General features: G+C 39.1%; 1 protein-coding gene across 1 annotated transcript in view; it reads left to right on the top strand.

The window, feature by feature from the left end:
• Positions 1-21,919, top strand: part of LOC115789225 (netrin receptor UNC5D-like) — a 178,027-nt gene that overhangs the window by 98,803 nt on the left and 57,305 nt on the right. The window contains 3 exon segments of the mRNA XM_030742535.1: positions 1,417-1,623; positions 20,674-20,817; positions 21,047-21,150. Of these exon segments, the coding sequence (XP_030598395.1) occupies positions 1,417-1,623; positions 20,674-20,817; positions 21,047-21,150 (455 nt within the window).

Genomic DNA, 21,919 nt, shown 5'->3' with positions numbered 1-21,919 from the left:
GTTGTTATTGCACAGTTGTCCTCCAAAATAATGTGATCGAGGTAGTAGAGACCAAAAGTTGGGTCTGGTTGCAGAATCGCAGAGGATGAAATGAGGATGAAATGAGGGAAAGTGAAAATGTAGAAAGACAGCCAAGTTAGCTTTAAATGATAAATGGACTGGTATTTAGTGCCTTTCTGCTCAATTTGGAGCACTCAAACTTTCTACTGCAAGTCTCACACACATACATTCATACAGTGCTTTTATCTATACCTAAGCACTTTTATCTAACATTTACACACGCTCATATGAATGCATTGGACTGGGGGGTTCACTATCTTGCCCAAGGATACTTCAATACATGGACTGTACTGTAGGAGCTGGGATCAAGCCCCTGACATTCCAATTGGTAGCCACAGCCGCCTTGTTGGAAATAGTCCATACACTAATTAATATTGAGCCTTTCTGATCGATTATTGTTTAGCACAGGTTGGCAATATTGCCTCAAAATTATGCCAAGATATTTCAAGAAATTCTGCAATGACGATATTTCCTATGATTTAGAAAAACAACTACTGAACAGCATTTTATTGATGTTTGCAGGAAGCAAGCAGCAGAATAAATAAATGAACAGCATTTCCCATCCTTCTTTCTGTCGCTGATGACACACTTTCTAATTTGAAGTGTGAATCTGTTGAAACAAGGTGCCAGCAGCGTTATGGGGCAATAGTAGTGACAAAGCATCAGTCAAATGTAAGTGCTCATGTATCTGAGCTATTGGTTTACCTGGAAATTTTAAGTAAAAGTATAACCTAACTGCCTAACATTTTAGACTGACAACAACTAACCTTATAACCGGCTCAATTTGCCACATAATAAAACTATTATCTACCTGGGATGTTGTATCTAGGGTCGAGCTTTTCAACCAGCTGCTTAAAGCCCTGCTTTTCCATCATGTAATCGCATCGGCAATTTCCATTCACCGTTTGCTCTTCTTGGTAAATATGGAGTGCAGGTAGTGAGTTTTCCAGCAATGCTCGGTTGAGTGATTTGTTTACATTTGGGTCACACATCACCAGCTGCTAGTATTGTTTCCTTTGTAGTCTGGTTGTACTCAACTGTGTGTTTTTGCCTCAAGTGGTGAAAGAAGTTTGTTGTTTCCACCTTCAGCAGGAAAAGTTTTCTTACATTTTTTGCGCTTTTTTGGAGGTTATTAGTTGTAGTTCCCTTTTCATGTACTAAATCGTCAGTATCTCACACATGGCTCTTGCTCGCAGACTTGCACAAACTAGGAGCTGTAAACACATAAAATTGCTGTAGCAATGATATCGTAATATGACATTCTTATGTCACGTAAAAATTCCTACCGGTATTCTCGCAGACGATATTCTGGTTTTGTTCAGTCAGTCTGATTTTTATTCTCGTTTTATTCTTTAGGTCCACGAGGTGAAGCCCTCCAGCATGGACAGTCTGGGACCCTGCCCCACTTCCTGGAGGAGCCTGTTGATGCCTACATTGTCAAAAGTAATCCCATCAAGCTCCGTTGTCAAGCTCGACCTGCGCTCCAAATCTTCTTCAAGTGTAACGGCGAATGGGTCCACCAGAGCCAGCACATGTCTCGAGAGCACACTGACCTCACAACAGGTACAGTAACTGTTTTTAAAAATACAGCCTCCTTGATATAATCATGCAGATGAAAGTGCTGCATGCGTATACAGTAAACATTGATTAATTAAAAGAGTTGTATACATACATGATATATATACAGAAAACTCAGTTCCTTCCTTTCTGTCAAACCTGTCTCTAAAATTTTACATTATGTGAATATCATTCATATCCCAGACAGTAAGCACTGAAGTCTCAAGAAGGTACTTTGCTAATGGGGCTTTGTGACAGTGCCTACGGCTACATCCAACCCTGTAAATGTATTTGCTTCACTTTGACAGACTATACTCTGTGTCACATTTGATCTAAGTTGAAATGACAACTGTTAGAGCATGAAACGCAGTAACTTGTTCAATTTTAGGATTAGACTTTGAACACTGAATGGTGTCTTTTACTGATGCAACTTACTGAAATCCAGTTGTTGTTTTAACTTCAAAATAAATCCATTCAAACCACAGAGGCATTTTTTTTTCCTTTCTTCTAATACTCTTGTCAGTTTTTGTTGCATCATCTCACGATGGTATAAATATCTCATGAATTCACTTGTGTTTTACAGCGACTGTAGCTGTAAAACAAAAACTAAATTATACTTCCCTTTTTCCTCATAATGTGCTCATGTTTTAATTAACTTTTTACGAGCATATCTTGTGAATAGCTCCTGTTTTTCCTTTATTTTGTGGTCTTGTATCCATTTGTTCAGAAATACAGATAATCACCTATACTCCGGATGACAAAATAAAAGATTTAGAAGCGCATTTATAAGTGATGGTTGATGTTTTACTTAACACACAGCACACAGTATCTCCTTTCAGAGCTAACAATGGACCTCTAAATTTTTACTGCCTCTAGTCTGGATTCATAGCTCTGCTCCCATCTGGCTTCTTATCACTACTCATATCTGTTTCCAGTGGGACAGTCATAAGGAAGGGGATGTACGGAAGGCAAAGGGTTTTCAGAGAGAGAGAGAAAAGAGTATCTCTTAAAGTAAAATGTTCTGTCCTGACCTGGACTGTGTCAGGATGATCTAAGTGCAGCTGCTGGAAGATGTAACAGGAAAAAAAGTTCATTTGGAACTTTTTAGTAACCTTTGCAAAACACAAGAGCAGCACAACACAGGAGTTCTGTGTGCGCCTCGGAATTTAGATGAACTGTTAAATGGTTCTGAGTAAGTTGTGTGTATGATTCTGTTGTTCTAGCGCCAGCACTCAAAGTTGAGCTTCCTCTCTCTCTCTCTCTCTCTCTCTCTCTCTCTGTATATATAATAATAATAATAATAATACATTTTATTTATAATCACCTTTCTTGACACCCAAGGACACTTTACAGAGGTGAAAATGACCATAATGTATTTTTTTTCTTGAACTTAATAAAGTTAGTTTTAGTTGATGCAAGCAGGTGGATCAACTGACTGTTAGTAATGTAAACCCTATGCCCCTCTCAGCTCTGATGAGGTTTGTAGCATCATTCGCCTCACTCGGTTCTCAGCCTGGTCTTATTCTGTGGTTATTCTTCACTGTACAAAAGGCTAAAAAGATGGACATAGCCACCTTCACATCACCCATTGGTTTGTGGACTCCCATTTTGAAACCTTGAGTTCAGCACAACCATTGTCAACTACACTAAAACATTGGTTCTTTAACCATCCTGCAATTAACTGCACAGCAATCCAAATTACTTGATATACAGTATAGAATTGCCTTAAAAATGCTTGAAATGGCACCAAGCACTCAAACAAAGTTCGGTTCAGTTCAGTAACTCAGGTCAGCTGGGGTGGTGCTTACTAGACAGCTCCCCACAACCGCCTGTGGTGTACCAGCCTGTCAGATTGGTGCAGTATTTGCAGTAATGTAATAGGTGTACTGGTCTGTTTGGATGAAGAGAGAACTGACCGTGAAAGCGAAGCTGACCTGTCAGTCAACATTCCCACCCACAATTATGGCCACCAGCTGTGGGTAGTGACCAAAAGAATGAGGTCGCAGATTCAAGAAGCAGAAATGAGCTTCCTGTGTCTGGGCTCTGCCAGGAAGAGGTAATTCATTTGGGAGGACCGCAGTTGTGGAGCCACTTTTCCCTCACATGAAACAGACCCAGTTTTGGTGGTTCAGGCATCTAACCAGGATGCCCCACCAAAGCCTCCTAGGTGAGGTGTTTCAAGCATGTCCAGCTGGGAGGAGACCCTGGGGTATACCTAGGAAATGCTGGAGAGATTGTATGTCTCAGCTGGTTTGGGAAAACTTCAGTATTTCACCAGAAGAACAGGGAGGTCTCACCATCTCTGCTTTTACGGCCTAAGAGGCAGAAAATGGATGGATGGCATACTCTGCGTAACCCTTCTTTCTGAATATTGGAATGACCATAGCTTTAATGTTCCATTATGCCCATATTTTAATATTGTCTATGTTTGGTAGCCAGCCTCAAGTGGCCACTTCAGGAACTGCAGTATTTGGTACTTCCGTGGGATCTTTTTTTTTTTTTGACCCAGAGGTTGCTGGTTGATCTGTACTCTGAAGAGCACCGGAGACAGTCAGTGACAAGCTGATGAATGTAGAGGAGTTTGCAGTAACTAGAGAACCTCAGAGTCACTAAAGCGCACATGGGGAAAAGCCCATGAAGGAAGGCAAAACAGTCACCAAAAAAATAATTTGCTGGCATCATTATGTTAATGAATTGTGAGGTGAAAAAAAGTGCAGTGAGTCTGTACTACTATTTAACAAGATTCCCTCCACTTATGTGTGTAAACAAGCATTTTCTTTGATGAACTGCAACATACTGCATTACAGATCCCCAGTGATGGATAGACATCTGTCCTCTGTGCTGTGTATTTCAACATCAGGCGTGATGCCAGACTCTTTCAAATATTTCATTATTATTGATTGTACTGTGTAGGGCCTGTGTATGTTCATAAAGAGTAAATACTTGCGTGTTCATTCAGTGATGCAAATCCATACTGAAGTAGTATTAAACTCTGAAGCAGATACACAAAAGGAAACAGTCCCATGTATTACAAAAATAATAAAACAACAGAAACTATTTGAGGTTATTCATTTTCATAAAAATCACCATGTAGTTATTCGTTATAAGTATCTGTTAATATTTTTTACGTTCTTTGCTGCCTATATCTACTGAACATACAGCATATATTTATAATACAATGCAGTGTGTTTCATCATTGACCTTTCCAGTGCATGTAAAATGTAGGGTAATTTAAAAGGGTGACACAGTGTTAAATGGATTGTTTATTATGTCAGTAATCTTCTATAAAGGCGTTAAAAACATAAGTTAATGTTCTTACTTTCTGAAACAAGGGACCAGGCTGAAAAATAGCTTACTGTAAAATGATCAGCCATAGCTACCAGATTGATTGATTGAGTTTAACATAATTCAGCTGTGTACTTCATGTTTTAATATAATTATTCACTGTGTGGCCCTTCGTGTACTTTATCTTAGTCAGTCTGGCCCTCTGGAACAAATGGTTCCCGCTCCTGCACTAGCAAGTGACTGGATTTACCGGATGGCCATAAACACAGCACTAAATACATCCTGCATGTCAAAACGTCTCAAAAGGATTTTGTATTCATTAAGAGGACACTTGTCTCATTATTGACCATCTCAGTGCACAACTATGTTATTGGACACTGGAGAGAGAAACTCCAAATGAATGGAGCAGTTTGAGGAGGAGAGCAAGCACGACACTGTGACCGTTTGGCGTTACATTAAATGTCTGCAAATTCATAGAGATACTTAATTGCATGATGGCTCAAATGAAAAAAATTGTAGAGGACAAAATGTTTCAAAATTAATGCCAATATCATTAGATTTTAAAAAATACTGGACCTGGACATTTGTGACAGCCCACACTTGGATGCGACTGCATACTCTGACAGTTTCCTTGAAAGCAGAAAATCGCTTCAAATCTTGAAATTATAATTTCTTAACACATTTGTGCACAGTGGTAATGTTCTTTCAAGCAAAGCATAATTTTTTTCCCTATAACATTTTTTTCCACACATCACCCCATTTCATATTTATTTGTTTTGTTCTGTTAAATTGTAATAAGCTTTAGTAACTAAAATGGGAAAAAAAAAATAGCCAGCAGCATTATTACCCATCAGTTTGTGGCTCTCTAATCTTCTACAATACTTTTAAATGAAAAAAAAAAAATTTTGCAATGAGGAAAAATAATATGCCTTTTCTAATTGCATTCTTTGATCTTTTTTTTTATATAAAAGCACAATTTGCAAGCAAAATAGAAAAAGCCTATTTATTATTGCTACAGGGTGAAAGAAAAATATGACTGCATCTTAATCATCTGATTTAGCAGCTCGCTCCCAGAGTCCCATTTCAGAAGTACTCTTTCCTTTCTTTGACAATCACCCACTATATTACTTGGATATATACTAGGATATCTCAAAAAGTTACAAAGGATTAACAATACAGAAATGCCCAGCCTCTGAAAATTACACACTTACACACACATGCTTGGTTCAGGTTCCTTTGCCATGAATTACTGCATCGGCGTGGAGTGGCATGGAGACGAGCAGCTTGCGGCACTGCTGAGGTGTTATTGAAGTGAAAGGTTGTTCTGATAGAGGCCTTCAGGTCATCTGTATTTCTCGGGTCGGGTGTTTCTCATTTTTCTTCCTATATATTGAACAATACCTGTCAATTATTGACCTGTCCTCTTGCTTGCTTATTTTAGCATTTACCTTAAAGCTATTCCTCACAGAGCCCTTAGCATGGCTAAGACACTTGGACTGTACATCACACTGACTCTCAGGGAGGTGAAATGACAGCTTCTCTTTCACAGACACTTTTTCACTCACATATGCTGCATGCTTGGAAAGTAGTGTGTGTTTTCTTCTTCTCTGGTCTAGGCAGATGGTCACCCTCCCTGAGCCTGGTTCTGTCGGAGGTTTCTTCCTCTGTAAAATCAGTTTTCTTCTTCATACTGCGAAGTGCTTGCTCACAGGAAACAGTTGGGTTTCTGTCTGTAGTAGTATAAAGTCTTCACCTTACTATGTGATGTGCCCTTCTGTTGTGATAAATAAAATAGAATTGGATTGATTTATATTTAAGTTTCTTCTCTTTCTGTCCTTTTCATTTATTTCTCTCACTAACTAATTCATTCTTTTTTGGTAACTTCTGCTCTTTTTCTCACTTTATTCGTCTCACTTAAAAATATCTGAGCTCTAATGCATGCATGTAATAAGACTGTGTGACCTGTTGAAACCCCAAGATGTTTGGTCTCCATGGTGATGTGTGCCATTGCCATTTGGGCATGAGACTTCACGAACACAGAGGATTTCTTTGGACCTGACCAGAGGTTTAGTGCTCGTTTTATGAACAGTATCTGTTACCAGCCATATGTTACACACAGACAGAGCTGAGCCAACGAAACCCATGCTGAGAAAATGAGCATCTTGCCTTAGACACTGGCTCTCCATCCAGCTTCATCTGTACGAGGCAGTTGAATCTCAGTATAAGCTATTATAGTCTGACTCAGGTGGTAGAATGGCCACTGGGTTCAGCAGAGGGCAGGGTGCTGTAGCTATTAAAGCAGTAAGCTGTGAATTAAATGCAGACAGACTCAGCAACACATGCCTTAACATTGTCTGACTGGGGGCTTTAAGGCAGAGGATGGAGACCGCATCTGTCCAGAGGCGACTAACTCTGCAAGGCAGATATACGTTTACCATTGTGTTGTGCTGTTTTTCTCAGATTTAGTCTTAGCTCTGTCCCTCCCAGGAGACAACACTGTAAAAAGAAAAGAAATGTAGATGCTTAAAGTAGTGGCTGTGGCTCAGGAAGTAGAGAAGCTTGATTGGAGGCAAGATACTTAACCTCAAATTTGTGGTATGTGAGCGAGTGATGGATAAAACCACTGTACGCATATGGGTGTGTGTAAATGTGACTTACAGTATAAAAGCACCTTGAATGGACAGTAAGATTAGGAGAGCTCTGTACTAATATGAGTCCATCAAGCTTAAATACCATAAGCAGAGCATAGATGAATCATGATTTTCACAACCTCTGAGATGTGTAGCACAGTAATATATTTTTAACAGCATGTAATGGCTAAATATGTGTTTTATACCTCTAACTCATATCCTCTGTGAGCTAATCCTGACTCAGCTTAAAATTTAACACCTAACCCACTGAAGAAATTCCCCTTTTTTTTTTTTTTTAATAGCAGACGTGTCTATTTAGAGCACGATGCCACTGTGCATGTAACTTAACTCCAGCCACTTCTCTGAGACAGCAATGAGCAGCAGTGTCGCTGTCTTTTCTTAACTTGTGGTTATGTATTTCCTACTTGACAAAGTACATCTGCAGAAGCACAGCAGTGCCTTTTGACTGGCATGCAGTTAGCACATAGTGCACAGCCCAAGTGTTGAAAGAGTTAAAAATATAATTTCCTGTTTTCTAAAGATTTAAACCAGACAGTGTCGACATGTCATTGAAAGATGTAGTGTAGGTTTTAGAACCTCTAATGAAGGTCCATTTGTTATCATTATCCATGAATAATAACATTGTTGTGCTATCCAAACCATTAACTGGGCAATGGTGTGCTGTCACCCTGAAATATATTTCCTCTATCAATACAGAAATGTTTTGTGAGATAAATGATGACACTGAGTGTTGAATATCAAAGCAGTGTGGGAAACATTTGAGGTTTTTGTTGTTTACTAGGTTTTCTTGTATTTGAGTGAGGTGTTTGTTAAAATGTGTAGCTTAAACTATGGGGATGAGTGCATTACAACTGACCAAAGTTTTACTCACGGCACTGTGCAAAAGTCTTGAGCCACCCCTCATTTCGTTACCTTTTGCGTCCAAGGAGCCAGACTTTCTTGTAATTTTTAATGTGGGCTTCATCAATAGTTCTCCAGGAAGTGTTTCTTCGGTCATCGGCTTCTTTTCACTCATTTTCAATCCAGTGCGTGTATGTTACTTTTTTTTCAAAGTAATGTTTGTTAACCCCTAACACTGACCTATGAATTATTCAAGGACAGTATATCCTTATACATTTAAGAAAACTGGACAACTAGAGGACAAAAAGAAGTGGCAAGCCTTAAAAACTGTCTACAGCAGATCAGAAGTATCTGAAGTATTCCCAAACACACCGCCAATGCAGTAAAAGCATACCTGGATAGAAAAACAGACAATGGAACACTATCAGTCATGGATTGGCCTCCCCAGAGCTCAGCCCTCGACATTTTTGAAGCGGTGTTGGATCATCTTGATAAAGAGGGGAACAAAAGGCAGCACCTATTTATCACTGTTCTAGCAAGATGTGCTCATAGGAGGTATGGCTCAGGACTTTTGCACAGTACTGTATAAAATACCATAGTATCTAAGATACATAGAATCTATCCTGCACATACAGAACAAATGAAACAAAACGAGGCTACTGTTGTTGTGAATTGGCACTATATATATATATATATATATATATATATATATATATATATATAAATATATATATATATATATATATATATATATATATATAATTGAAATAGTAAATTAAGTTAAATGCATTTACAGTTTCAGGAAAGTCCAATCCATTGTAAAAACATGTTAATCTTGCTACTCAGAAACTATTTGAAGAACCATGTGGCTGTTGTGAGACAATGAAAGACATGCACCTACATTTTAGAGGTGCTGGTAGATGGCCTCTTGTTCCAGAGCCTGGCTGGCTTTTTATCCCCTGAGACATGAGAGTAGCATTAATCTTCTCTTTTTACGCTCAGCATGAAGGTGAATTAGACCTGTCCCCCAAAATTTCAAACTTTCTCTCTAAAGACAACTGTTACAAAAAGCAAAGTTTCTTGCATAAGCCAGGCATTGTTGGATGAAGGGGAGACGCTTTGGGTGGGCTAATCAAAATCATGAATCAGGGAGGGAAGAGCTAAAGCAGACAACAAGATGGAGGGCTGTGAGGACAAACATTAAACTTCTCAGACAGTCTCATTACTGCTCTCATACCTTTTGAACAGATCTGGCAATCAGAGTGGCATTTTGAAAACAGCTCACTAAAAGAAGAGTTTCTCCAAACAGAAAAACGGATGTTGCCTGAATAATGCAGAGTTTGACGTGAATATAATAAAGCACAACAATCTGCAGCTGAAAACAGATGGTGTGGCATTCAGTAACAAATCGTGGATACGTGTGATATCGCCCAGTTGTGTTTTGTAGTGATCTGCTGTACTTAAACCAATGTTTTGGCTGTACATTAACTACAGAAATAAATAATAGAATAAGAATAATTTATTTACGCCATTACTATGTTACTGAAGGAAAACATTTTTTTGTATTCCTATCGCATAAAGCTAAAAATACTTTTTAAAAATTAAAAGTGAAACACCACTTTTGCCAAACAAAAAACGAGGCCGTGACACACGGGAATATTGCCTGCTGGTAATGTGGTGTTTTCAAATGGAAAGGGGGGGGCGTAATTGCCATTAGAGCAGTGTGAACTTTTAATCATGTCTGAGGTTTTTTTTTTTCTTTTCTTTTTCTTTTTTACCCTAAACTGCGTGTGTCTGCTGCATCCACAGGGCATCACATAAACTGGCACAATGACAAAGATCTAATTGCGCAGTCTGATGTGTGCAGAAGTCTGTGTGGTTATTCTGCAGCAGCCTACTTCTGTTTGCACATGATTTAATCAATGTAAACACAGTGAATCACTGCACACAATGGCTCTGCCCAGTGCTCTACTTTTCAAATTAGAGGCTGCGGATTTATCACAGCGCTTTCCCTGCTTCCCTTAGACACTCACTTTTAATTAAAGTAACTGAAGGAAATGGTTGTCATATTTCTTTTAGTATAAAGCACCTGTTGATGCTCAGTATCACCTATTAATCTCCAGCTCCCTGCATAGAACTTGCATCTTCTCATTTGCGCATGCTAACTAAAATGGTTTATTTTCATTTTTAGCTGCATTGTCGGCTCATCGAGGACTGACAGAACCGTCTATTCTCAGCATGTCTATGATCCAGCTTTCACCAAAATACCATCACTTTGCTTTTGTGCAACCTCATTTGAATGAAACTACTGTCTGTGCCTCTCCTCACACATTTGTGCCAAATGCACTACGCAGGATATGAAAAATGCCAAACACAAAAACACCAAACATTTAAAATTGCTTCTTGTGGCCTGTCATAAAAATTAAGCTGTTGGTGAGATATCCAAAGGGAGGATGCTTTACTTTATAATAAACACAAAGCACACAAAAAAAGACCATTTAGTTGACTCATAATTGGCAAAATAGTAAAACAATGTATCACTTACTTGGCATCTGCATCCAGTCAAGTCATCAGACTGAAATAAGCAATTGCAGTGACAGAGTCCAAGTCAGCAGCCCACAAACGCAAAGATAAGACCAAACTGTTCTTCTTGAGGCTAAACTGAAGAATTATGTTTTTTCTCTATCAGAGAAAAGAATTTTCTTGCTTTTAATTGCCTTCTTGGCTGGTTCTTGTTCAGTTAGTGTAAAAACCTCAAACAATTACATTAATGATGTGTCATGAGGTTAGAAAAAAGCTTTCTCTTTTCATAATTTTTACTCACATGACGGCGCTCTGGAGGGCAAAACACGCCGCAGAACTACAGCCCAGACCTGTCAATTTCCCTGCCGGTCTCAGGCCACGAATATTTTGATTGCCTCTGAGAAGTGGAAAAACACTCGTGTGTAAACAGATTGCAAGTGTTGGGCACCACATACAGCCCCTTCTGCTGCTGCTGTTTCAATCAGCATAAACAGCAAGGTCCCTAACATTTATATATATTCCATCTGGATCAGTCAAAATGCTCTTTGGGAACAAGATGTTTTTAATTGCCAAGAAAAAAACAGTTGGCACTAATTATTTAATGTTATTTACTTCTACTTAAGATCAATTATCTGTCATTAGGTTCAGCTTTTAGGGCTGTAGTAGCAAAACAGTGTTATTTAGGACAGACTGACCAACTTTAAATGATCCAGCCTGACAGCCTGAGTTCCTGTAAAGAAGAAGTGACTGATATGATTCAGCAGTTAGTTAATACATTTTGTAGTTTTTACACACCACAGTGGATTTTAAATCAAACAAGATGAAAATGTAATTGAAGTGCAGACTTTCAGCTTTATGAAAGTCTTTTATTAACTGTTTAGTACAATAGAAGGCATGATTGTAGACCTTGACAATGACACTTACCTCCTTGTGTTCTTGACTTGTTTAGATTTATAGAAGTTGATTTTTTTTAACCTGTGAAAATAGTTCTGTCATCCACTTTAGTTGTCTTCTGTGGTCTTTCAGGGCTTTTGGTGTTGCTGAGCTGGTCAGTGGGTGTAATTCCTAAACTGTTAATGCAGTTTTATTTTTTTTGGATTAAAGCTGGAATTCTGCACTTGAGTCACACATTGACTGTTTGGTTTAAAATCCACAGTGATGTTGTACTGAGGCAAAACTACTAAAACTGTGTCATTATCCAACTAATTGTGGACCTAACTGTAACTGGCAGACTGCAGAGGAAGACTGGGTTTGGAGAACTATGAATGGATTTGGGCAAATTAATCTTGAAGCTACTACTATAATAGATCATGATCTTGCCAGATTAACGCTTGTCATCATTTCATTTATTTAAAATCCTGGAAATGATATTGAGGGAGGGCCCTCATTTTCAATAGCGCTGAGGTCTAAGTGAACATGTGTGGTAACCCTAATCCTATCCTAACCCTGTATTTTGGAGAAAGGCAAATTTGACTTTTTTGGGGGGTAAAAACTGTAAATAGTTTTTGATGTGTGTCAGTTAAAATAATTATTTTCATCCCTGATTGCCAAGAGTTGGGAGAGCAATTAAAAAAAAAAAAAAAAAAATTAGAGCCCAGAGGGTTGAGGCTACAGAGAAGTGCAATTACCCAACATGCCTCCTTACAACTACTAATACTTTAATGTGCCAGGTTTCATACACTGAAAGTCAACAAATTGAATTAAAAACAAGCAAATGTAAAAAAACAAACAAACAAAAAACATACAAAAGTGTATTGGCAGGCTATTTATTAACAATTAAACACTCAATTTTCAAATTAATTATCAAGTATTTATAATTATATTATTATATAATTAAAAACAGTTTAATGACACCAACACACACACTGATGTAGATAGTTTGTTCCAACAAATGCATCATCAGTCAGTCCAAGCATTCAAATGCTTCTCTTTAGTGTTTTTTATACAGCCTGGAATATATCTGTTTTGCTAAAGGCTTAGCTTAGATTTTGGAACATTAAATCAGTGTCAGAGGAGGAAGTGAGCTGGATCACTTGATACATTTTTGCCTATCTAAGCACACACTCTATACTTTGTTTAGAAACTGCAGCGAATGGTATCCCCTTCATGCAGCCTGTCCAAGATGCCAGAGCAGCAAAGATTTTACATAAAACTGCTTAACTGAGTATGGTTATGCTGATGCATATCATTTCTGCTGTATCACACTGAGATATTCATATCACACTTGATTCTGTTTTTTTTTTTTTTTGTCACATTTACTATGAGATGATAAACATAACACCCTTTGCGTGAGTGTGTTTTTACAAGACTGCAAAGTTCATTCACCACCCAGAAAGTGGTTTATATTCAGCTTAAACCTCTCAGAGCTAAGTCAGCATAGATGACGACCCTAACAATAACCATAACCCGAACTCAGGTCTGACCCGAGGCAATCAAAATATGTATTCTTTTTTTTTTAAGAATGTTCTCCCAAGTTTCTGCAAGCAAAATAAAAACTAATTATTGTTATTTTAACACATTTCAAATACTGTTTTTAAATAGGGTAGAATTAGGGTTACAGTTATCACCAGTGGTTAACTTTTAGTGGTTTTCAGTAGTTTGATCAGCTCAGTGTTGTGCAGAAAGACAATAACAGAGGTCAAAAAGCAAGAGCAGAAGGAAGTATAATGGAAAATGTATCTAGCAATGAGTGGAGTAAATTAACTGAATTTAGAGTATCTTACCAAAATATAAATGCATGTTGTATTTATATATTTATATTTATTCAGTAAGTCGGTGTCCCTGTGGGTATCAATAACTATTTGAGAAGTGTAACTGAATACTGTATTTGACACAGCCAGAATGGAGTTTCTGACTTTATTAAATGTGCCATTAATGTATGCATGCCTTAGCTTTAGCACTAAAGGCAACTTTGAAACATGACGCTGATCAGCACTGACAGTAATGATGGTCTGACTTAAACACAAACAGAAAGCTTTCTGTAGAGAACATATTCATATCCATATTCATATATTGTTATGCAGTTAAGCTCTGAGGGGTTGTCTTGTGTAATATATGAAACACTGAGCAAGTTACTAAGAAAGTGAAATTTACTACAGGAAAGCGGAAAAGAAGAGACGTGCTAAATTATAGCAGAGAAAGTTTAACACCACAAAATCTTAAATGGTTTTTAAACTGTGTATTTGAGTGGAAGTTTTCTTCGAGTTCACCATGAAAATAAACCCAGTTTGGTTTTTGTCAGGAAAAAGAGACCACTGACCGGCATTCTGGACAGCACGATTATTACTGAAAAGTACAACAGCATAATCTGTTTACTTATCCCTTTGTGATTGTTCTTTTTTATAAATATAAGGCGGACAGAGCTCAGCTGGATATCCCATATAATCATCTCTACCCACATTCTAACCTCCCTTCAGGAAAACAACACACACGGATAAACTACTACTACTGTTTTTAGGGACTAGTACCAAGTCTGTGCACACACTAAATCTGTCAGTTTCGTGGCTTAAGATTCTAAAGACAAGACAGTACTGTATACCGCATGCTCTGACCTAAGTATGATGACTTTATTTCTGTCTCTGCTGAAGCGCTGTAAGAGAGCTAAGAGATGGAAATGAGTGATAGAACTCAAAAGATAACTGAAGGACAGAGTGAAAGAAGAGGAGATAGGAAGGTGGAACAGAGGGGATATCTGTGCCAATAGACTTCAGCTGAAAGCATGATACCCTGATTGAGAGATAAGAAAAAGAGGGGATAATAGGAGAAAGAGGACATTGGAAATAGAGAGGATGATTGGAGAGTGAAAGAGAGGCTGAAAATGGATACTACGTTGGTTGTCTCGAGAAGGAGAGGATAGCAGCTCATGCAGATTTGGTGATGAACTGATTAAAGGAAAGTGTACGAGTGCTCATTGCATAGAGGAAGTGTGGATATCCATTCCTGTTGATGTCCTGTCAAAGACTCCACCGTTGTGTATTGTGATCCTAGAAGTCTGCGTGATTCTGTCAGCCATGCACAAACTCACAACAAAGAAAGGAAGGTGTGGACTGGTGAGAGGAAAGTGAGGTTCCTTTGAGTCTCTAAGTGTCGCAAACTATTAGTTAAAGAAGTGTAAGTGGAACAAATGAAGTGGCCCACAGAGTGAAAACTACTTATGTATGCAGGAGTGGTTCCTAATAAGCAGCCATGCGGTTTTTGGATAAACATAAACAAGGCAACTGGGGGAATGACACAAATAAGGACTTGCAGCATTTTAATGGATGAATTATCATGATTTTTTTATGCATGAAGTAATGTGTCCCTTTGGTTCCAGGATTAAGTATGACACACACAGCTGGGACCAGACTGAAGATGTTGCTGGGAGCATGTTCCGCTTGTCTAGCAGGGTTCGTCTGTGTCTGGCCTTCAGCCAACCCTCATAGCCCCCACATGCTGAGATGCATGCCGCAATGTCACATCACACAAACATTTCCCCAAAGCTGGGTTCACATCAGACAGATGCTTTCCTAAAGCTATATCCATCCACCTCAACCCTCAGCCCACGCCATGTCACCCACTAACTATGTACACAGCTGCCTCAGAAGAATCCCTCCGACAAACAGAATGCTGAAAATCCCCTTTTGCTGTGGCGTTAAGTACGACAGAGACATCCTGTGGACTGAGCTGAGCCGGACTAGTCAGGCCCCGTCGGATCAAGCTACTTGTAGTTGGCACTGCCTGGCTCTCTTAGGGCCTCTTCATCAACTCAGCCAAGGCGAAACAATGGGCTAAAGCAAGGAGGAAGACACCACAGGCCTCATGCCAAACACGCTAAAAAGGGGACAGTAAAAAGAAAGAGAGAATGAGAGCAACCTAGAGTGGCATGTGAGCATCAGGATTGGTCTATCTTTTGTGAAGACTAGATTAGAGATATATTAGTGCACATGATTAAAGGGGCAAGAGAAGCTTACTCTTCATTGAGATGTGTTGTGTGTCAGGGCTTTGTGGTGTACTGTCAAAAGCTGCTGGCATGAGCCTGAAGGGAAAGCAGAGGGAACACAGAAGAAAAAAGTGGTAAAGCAGAAATAAACAGGCACCCAGGGACAGGCTCATGGAAGGAAGTGAATGGATGTTAGTATTCCTGAATGCACCATCAGGAGCAGCATGACTGAGCAGTTATTGGATAATTTCTCTAACATAGCATCACTTAGTGGCATTTCAGGACTCTTGAAAAAAGGGACTAGACCCTTTGATCTCTGCCTAATGTGGTGGAACCCTGTACTCAGGATGTCTTTCAAGAACAGCCAAAGAGACAATGCCCACCCCTCCAAGTGGGGTATTTTTATTACCAGTTTCTCGCAGATTTGTATTTGAATATATTTGTCTGGGAAAACACAGAAGCATACTGAAATTATTTTTTAGTTTACTTTTGCATAATTTGAAACTGGCTGACAGGGATGACATCACTTTTATTTTCTCCCTTTTAATTTTGTTTGGTGGTGACTGTGTGCTAGAGAGAGGTGTTTTGCAGTGAATCTGCAGAGCTGTAGCTTTCTTCACCATCAGAATAAATTTTGTCTGCTTTCTGCTTAAAATGTCGCATCAAGGAGAGCAAACTGTTGTTTAGTTTTCTTTCTCTTCTTTTTTTTTTTTTTTCTGTTTCCCTCCTCGTTAATGATGATAAGGAGGTCCGCTTTTGGAGCTCACATCCTCCGCTGAGATCAGTGGCCTATTATAATCCAGATCTGCCCCAAAATTTAATGAGTTATTTCTTTTCTCGTGTTCTACCTCACCACCAAGTTTCATTAAATTCACTATTGTGGTTTCTTTCTCAGACAGATAAAGAAACTGATTATAGTCATGTAGCTTCAATGAAGAGGTAATATGACTGCCCCCTTAACTAGTCCCCTTACCTTAGAACTATTTTCACACCTAAAAGTGCCAAAGATCAGCTGTTTACTTAATAAAAAGTGTAAAAGCTGTTTGATGCTTTCTGAAAGTAGCTTCTATGAACATACATTATTTTCTAGCTATAATATAATGTTACAGCATTTGGCTGTAATGGAAGGGAAAAAATCATCAGTGAAACACCAGACTGCTGCTGTTTTAGCAGATAATGTTTTCTCTGCATTGACAATCTCATAAATTACTCTTAGATTCATAGTGTACAGTAATCTGGCAAGATGTACTGTGTTGTATGTTTTCACAACCCTGGCAACTGGCCTGTAGAAAAGATCCATATAAACATCAGCTGTGTAAGCAATATTTAACTCTAAAAATAGAACAAAACACTGAGAAATGGACCAATAGTGAAGTCCGGGCTTTATTAATGCTGTACGTGACTGAGAAAATACTGATTTGCGTGACTCTTAACCCACTACTTGGACGTTTTCGCAGCAAAGTAATGCAGCAAGAAAATGAAGAAACAGGATTATAAAGAAGTAAAAGACCACACCGACTGTGCCATCAGTGCCAACATGCAGCATATTAGTGTTATTGTGTTATAGTGTTATAGCAGCTGGATAGCGCTACATATTTTGTAGCGCTATACATAATTGGACTCCCTTCCTCTCTTTCGGGCTGGTTGCAGCCGCTGGGATCAACAACTTTTTCTGGCTGTCTTTTCAACTTTGTTGTTATGAAACCCGCAAAACACACAGCTGACGTGACATCCTCCATCTTGTTTTTGTAGTAGTTGCTGCTCTGCCAACTGCTGACAATTACATCACATCAGCACCCCAGCTGGCTGTTGCAAATACTAAGAGAATAAAGCCCTTTAAGGAATGTAGTGGGCTGTTACCCTCAGAGATTCCTTAGAAGCGATGGTAGCAGTATGTTAATGATCAATATTTGTTTCCTGAGTTATGAGTCTCAAAATAAAAGGAAGGGGTCAAAGGGTAACAAGCCCACCTGTCCGGGATCATTAAGCCAAAATAGTTGAGCTTCACTGACACACCAGCCCTGTAAATTTCTCATGATTTGAAGACAAATTTACCCCTCTCAGGAGTGCAATCATGTGTTTTTATTTTCCTGTAGTTAAATGCACTTCACTCTCACTTAATCAGGACTCTTGATTATGTCTCTAATTTGTAACAGTGGAAGGGAGGAGTGGATGGAGTGTGGGGTGCGGGGGGCTTGTTGTACATAATATCAGCCAGCCATTGCAGAGGATTACAGTGTCTTCAGAGAACATTTCTGTTTAACATTACTTCATTAGGCTCCCTTTGATAACCTTTCATTTCCCATTATTAGTTTTCATTTAATCCCAGCCCATGTTTAAGCTGCTGTCTATGTACAGCATGATGGCAGAAGCCTGTCGAGAGACAACTCTTCTACAAGTGTGGGTCTGTGTAATTAAGCAATAAGCCACATGAGGCCAAGCTTTATAGTGATTTTTGAACAGCTGCTATGAGATGTGCTGTTAAGTAAGATTTGTTAGCTGTCCTATAAATCAGAGATGATCTGGCTTTAGGAAATATTAAAATGTAAAGATTTAAATAAAACTTATATTTGTATAAAAATCAAACTATTGTTGATTGAGGATAAACATGCAGAATATATTCTCGGTTGTGGTGAAGTCACCCATCCCCGTTCTGGATTCTGATTGCATGCCTACAGATAACTAATTGAACACAATGCATGCATACATTCCAGTGTTATTGCTGTCATTGATAAAGGCTTCACAGTTTACAATTATCTCTCCTAGAGTCGTATCAGAGCTGTATTAAAATACTACTAAATGGAAACCCAATTATTCTTCTCGGAAAACACCGGCAGCCAGAGGAAACAGAGTATTATTGTAGCACTGCGCATCCAACTTTTGACATTTTTTGCAGCTGTCTTTGGTAGTTTTTAGTATTACAAGACATAATAGACCAAGAAGAACCAGCTCCAGATGGAGGCTTGTCAATGGAAAAAGTGCCTATGGTGGAAAAGTCCAATTAAAAATGTTAGTTTGTTGGCTGCACTGGAAACAGAATTAATTCCTTTGTTGTATTTCTGACCTCAGCTGCTCAAGGCGGGTTTTTTGAAGTATTTAATTGCAGTTGTATTGTACCCTCAGTTACCACAGATGTTACCGACTCACGATCCGTCCATTCATCTCTTTTTCTGAAATGCCTATCCAGTTTATGGTCGCAGGGAGTCTGGACCCTATCCCAGCTGACTTTGGGCAAGTGGCAGCGTATACCCTTGACAGGCAGCCAATCCATCACAGGGCTTTCTGGACATTTTATAATATGAAAGCTATTTTTTGCTGCTCCCTTGCCGTAAAGGGTCGCCACAGCAGGTAACTCCATGTTCACGGGAGGGGCTGGCGCCATTGGGCAAGAGATGGTGTGGTTGGATTAGGTTGCCCTTCATCACAGGGCTTACACAGAGAGACAGACAACCATTCATGCTGACATTCCCACCTGCAGCCAATTTGGAATACCCAATTAACCTAATTTGCATGTCTTTGGACTTTGTGATGAAACCAGAGCATCCAGAGAAAAAACATACAGAAAGGCCTCAGCTGACCAGCAAATTTGAAGCTGAAATTTTTCTTTTTTTTTGCACACAGATTTCAAAAATAATTGCAAAAATGAGTTTGTTCAATTTGACAGTACTATTAGAAAAGTCAAACTCATGAAGCAATGACATGAGATGCACCCACTACAGTTACTGCACTTTGTTTATGTTTCCACTGTAACTGAGTGCTGCACTACCACCAATTCAGCATCTACCCAGAGGCTCTCATGCTAGTTTTCTTTCCAGGGGTGGGTTATTGACTCCCTCCCATTCGCCACTGTTCAGACTTAATTGCATGCTGTTGGGAATGACAAGTTTGGTCACTAGAAACTGAACATTAACTGGTCATAAATCTGTGTACACATATTAATACGACTCTTCAAGCTGCCTGGCTGAAATTCAACTTTCTGCAAGGTTAGATAGACATCACATATGTTCAGTGAAAGCTGCAATTTCCTTGATACCCAATGAAACTAGCCTATTATACATTAATGGTCCGAGCTTGTCATCTTGTGTGCATGGTCTGGCATAATTGATATACCATGCTTTTAAATTCCCATCAGTAGTCTCAGAAACCTATCTCATTATGTGTGCATCACATCAATATACATACACTGAAGAATGACCTGAAATGGATGAACAGATACAGCATTCAGTGTCACTTTTGCCCCACTCTTTAATATAAATAATAGGCCCTTTAAATGTTTTCAAACAAAAAAAATTCATGCTGTCCTTTTAGAACAATAAGAAGCTGATGTGTTCCCCCTCCCAGTTAATGCTTCCGCTGGAAAGCATTTAGTGTCACTTCAGTATAAATGGATTATGGCTTACAGATTGTGAAAGAGGATATGAAGGCTCTAAAACAAATATATCTAGCACAACAAGAACTTTGCATCGCTTCCCATCTGTTTGCCGAGCGAAAACTTTAATGAGGCATTGTTAAAATGCTACTAGTGGCATATATATTTATATTAAGAATGAAATGGTCCGCTCTGTGACTTAACCAGATGAAAGCATAACATCCGGCTATGCTTTCAGCCGGACAACATTTTAAATTGTTGTCTAAACAAAATCCCTGAAATTGATTTGGTTTGACAAGCCCACTCTCCTCCGTCTCCTCCTGGCAAATGGCAGATCTGTTTACTGCTGATAATCTTATCAGATTCAAATTTCACTCATCATCTTGTCCCTACATATCTTCATCTCTTTGATTGATCATCCCTGCAATATAATGAAAGCTAATCTAAACAATCATCCATTTCACCTGCAGGTTTGAAGATCCGTGAGGTGATGATCAACGTGTCACGTCAGCAGGTGGAGGACTTTCATGGCCCAGAGGACTACTGGTGTTTGTGTGTCGCCTGGAGTCACCTGGGAACCTCCAAGAGCCGCAAGGCAACAGTCCGGATTGCCTGTAAGCGAAACCTTGTCACTTTGATACCAGCCTGACCTTACTGTCTTGGAAAAGGTTATTTGTCTACAAACCATTGAGGGAATTTTGTAGAAAGCATTATTATGTACATTCAGTGTACATCCATAAGGAGAGAAGGTCACACATGAAACAATTTGAATTGTAATGCATGTGTTTGCTTGCTTCTGAATGCTATTCTTCTATAAAGCAGGCTGTTTATTCTCTTGCCTAGACCTGCGGAAGAACTTTGAGCAGGACCCCCAAGGCACTGAGGTGCCTCTGAATGGCATGATTGTGTTGCATTGTCGTCCCCCAGAGGGAGTGCCTGTGGCTGAGGTGAGGGTTTTCTTGCACTTCAAACAAGTAACATTTTCTACTGTGTTGCTTGGAGAGAAGCCGTCATCTGTCTGGTTTGCTCACAGTATAGCTCTGTTTTTGTGAGGCAGTGTTGTGTTACTTTCCAGCCACAGCAAATCCAGGACGCTTCTGTATTTGTTTTCTCTTTATTTCACTGTAAACAAGAGTAATAGCTGATGACACTATCAGTTCATTATTTCAGAGTTATTCGGTTCAGTTTAGAGTGATCTTCCATATACAGGGAGTATTATGTGTGTGTATTGCTTTATTCTGTGTTTGCTGTGTTCTGGGTAAAAGGATGTTTGACTGTGATGTATTAAGACTGAAATGGTTACAGTATGTATTCATTTCACTCTTACCATCATTCTCTGTTCTGAGTGTGAGTATTTGTATGTGAGTGTGTCTGAAAGAGAGTGTCTGTCATTGCTATTTTAATTTTTACTATGAATATTAAATGAGGCTCTCATGGAGAGTCCTGTTGAGTGGTGTGTGCTTCTGCGCTCTGATGTTGTGTGCCTTCGTGTGGAAGCTCAGTAGGCTGATGTGTCAGTATCAAAGCCTGCGTAACTAAGCATCTGAAGCTTTGCATTTACTTGAAGGGGCAGCCTGTGATCTACGTAAACAAAATGACAGCTCTGGCAGCAAATTTCAAAGCACAGGACTCGAACCCTGCCATTACTCCCAAACTGACTGATGGGCCTTTGCATGCACCAACCAATATGTTATCTGATGCTGAAAGGTAAAGCTT

This window comes from Archocentrus centrarchus, chromosome 12 (genome assembly GCF_007364275.1).
Source record: "Archocentrus centrarchus isolate MPI-CPG fArcCen1 chromosome 12, fArcCen1, whole genome shotgun sequence".
Lineage (NCBI taxonomy): Eukaryota > Metazoa > Chordata > Actinopteri > Cichliformes > Cichlidae > Archocentrus > Archocentrus centrarchus.
This window is presented reverse-complemented; position numbering and strand designations above follow the sequence as displayed.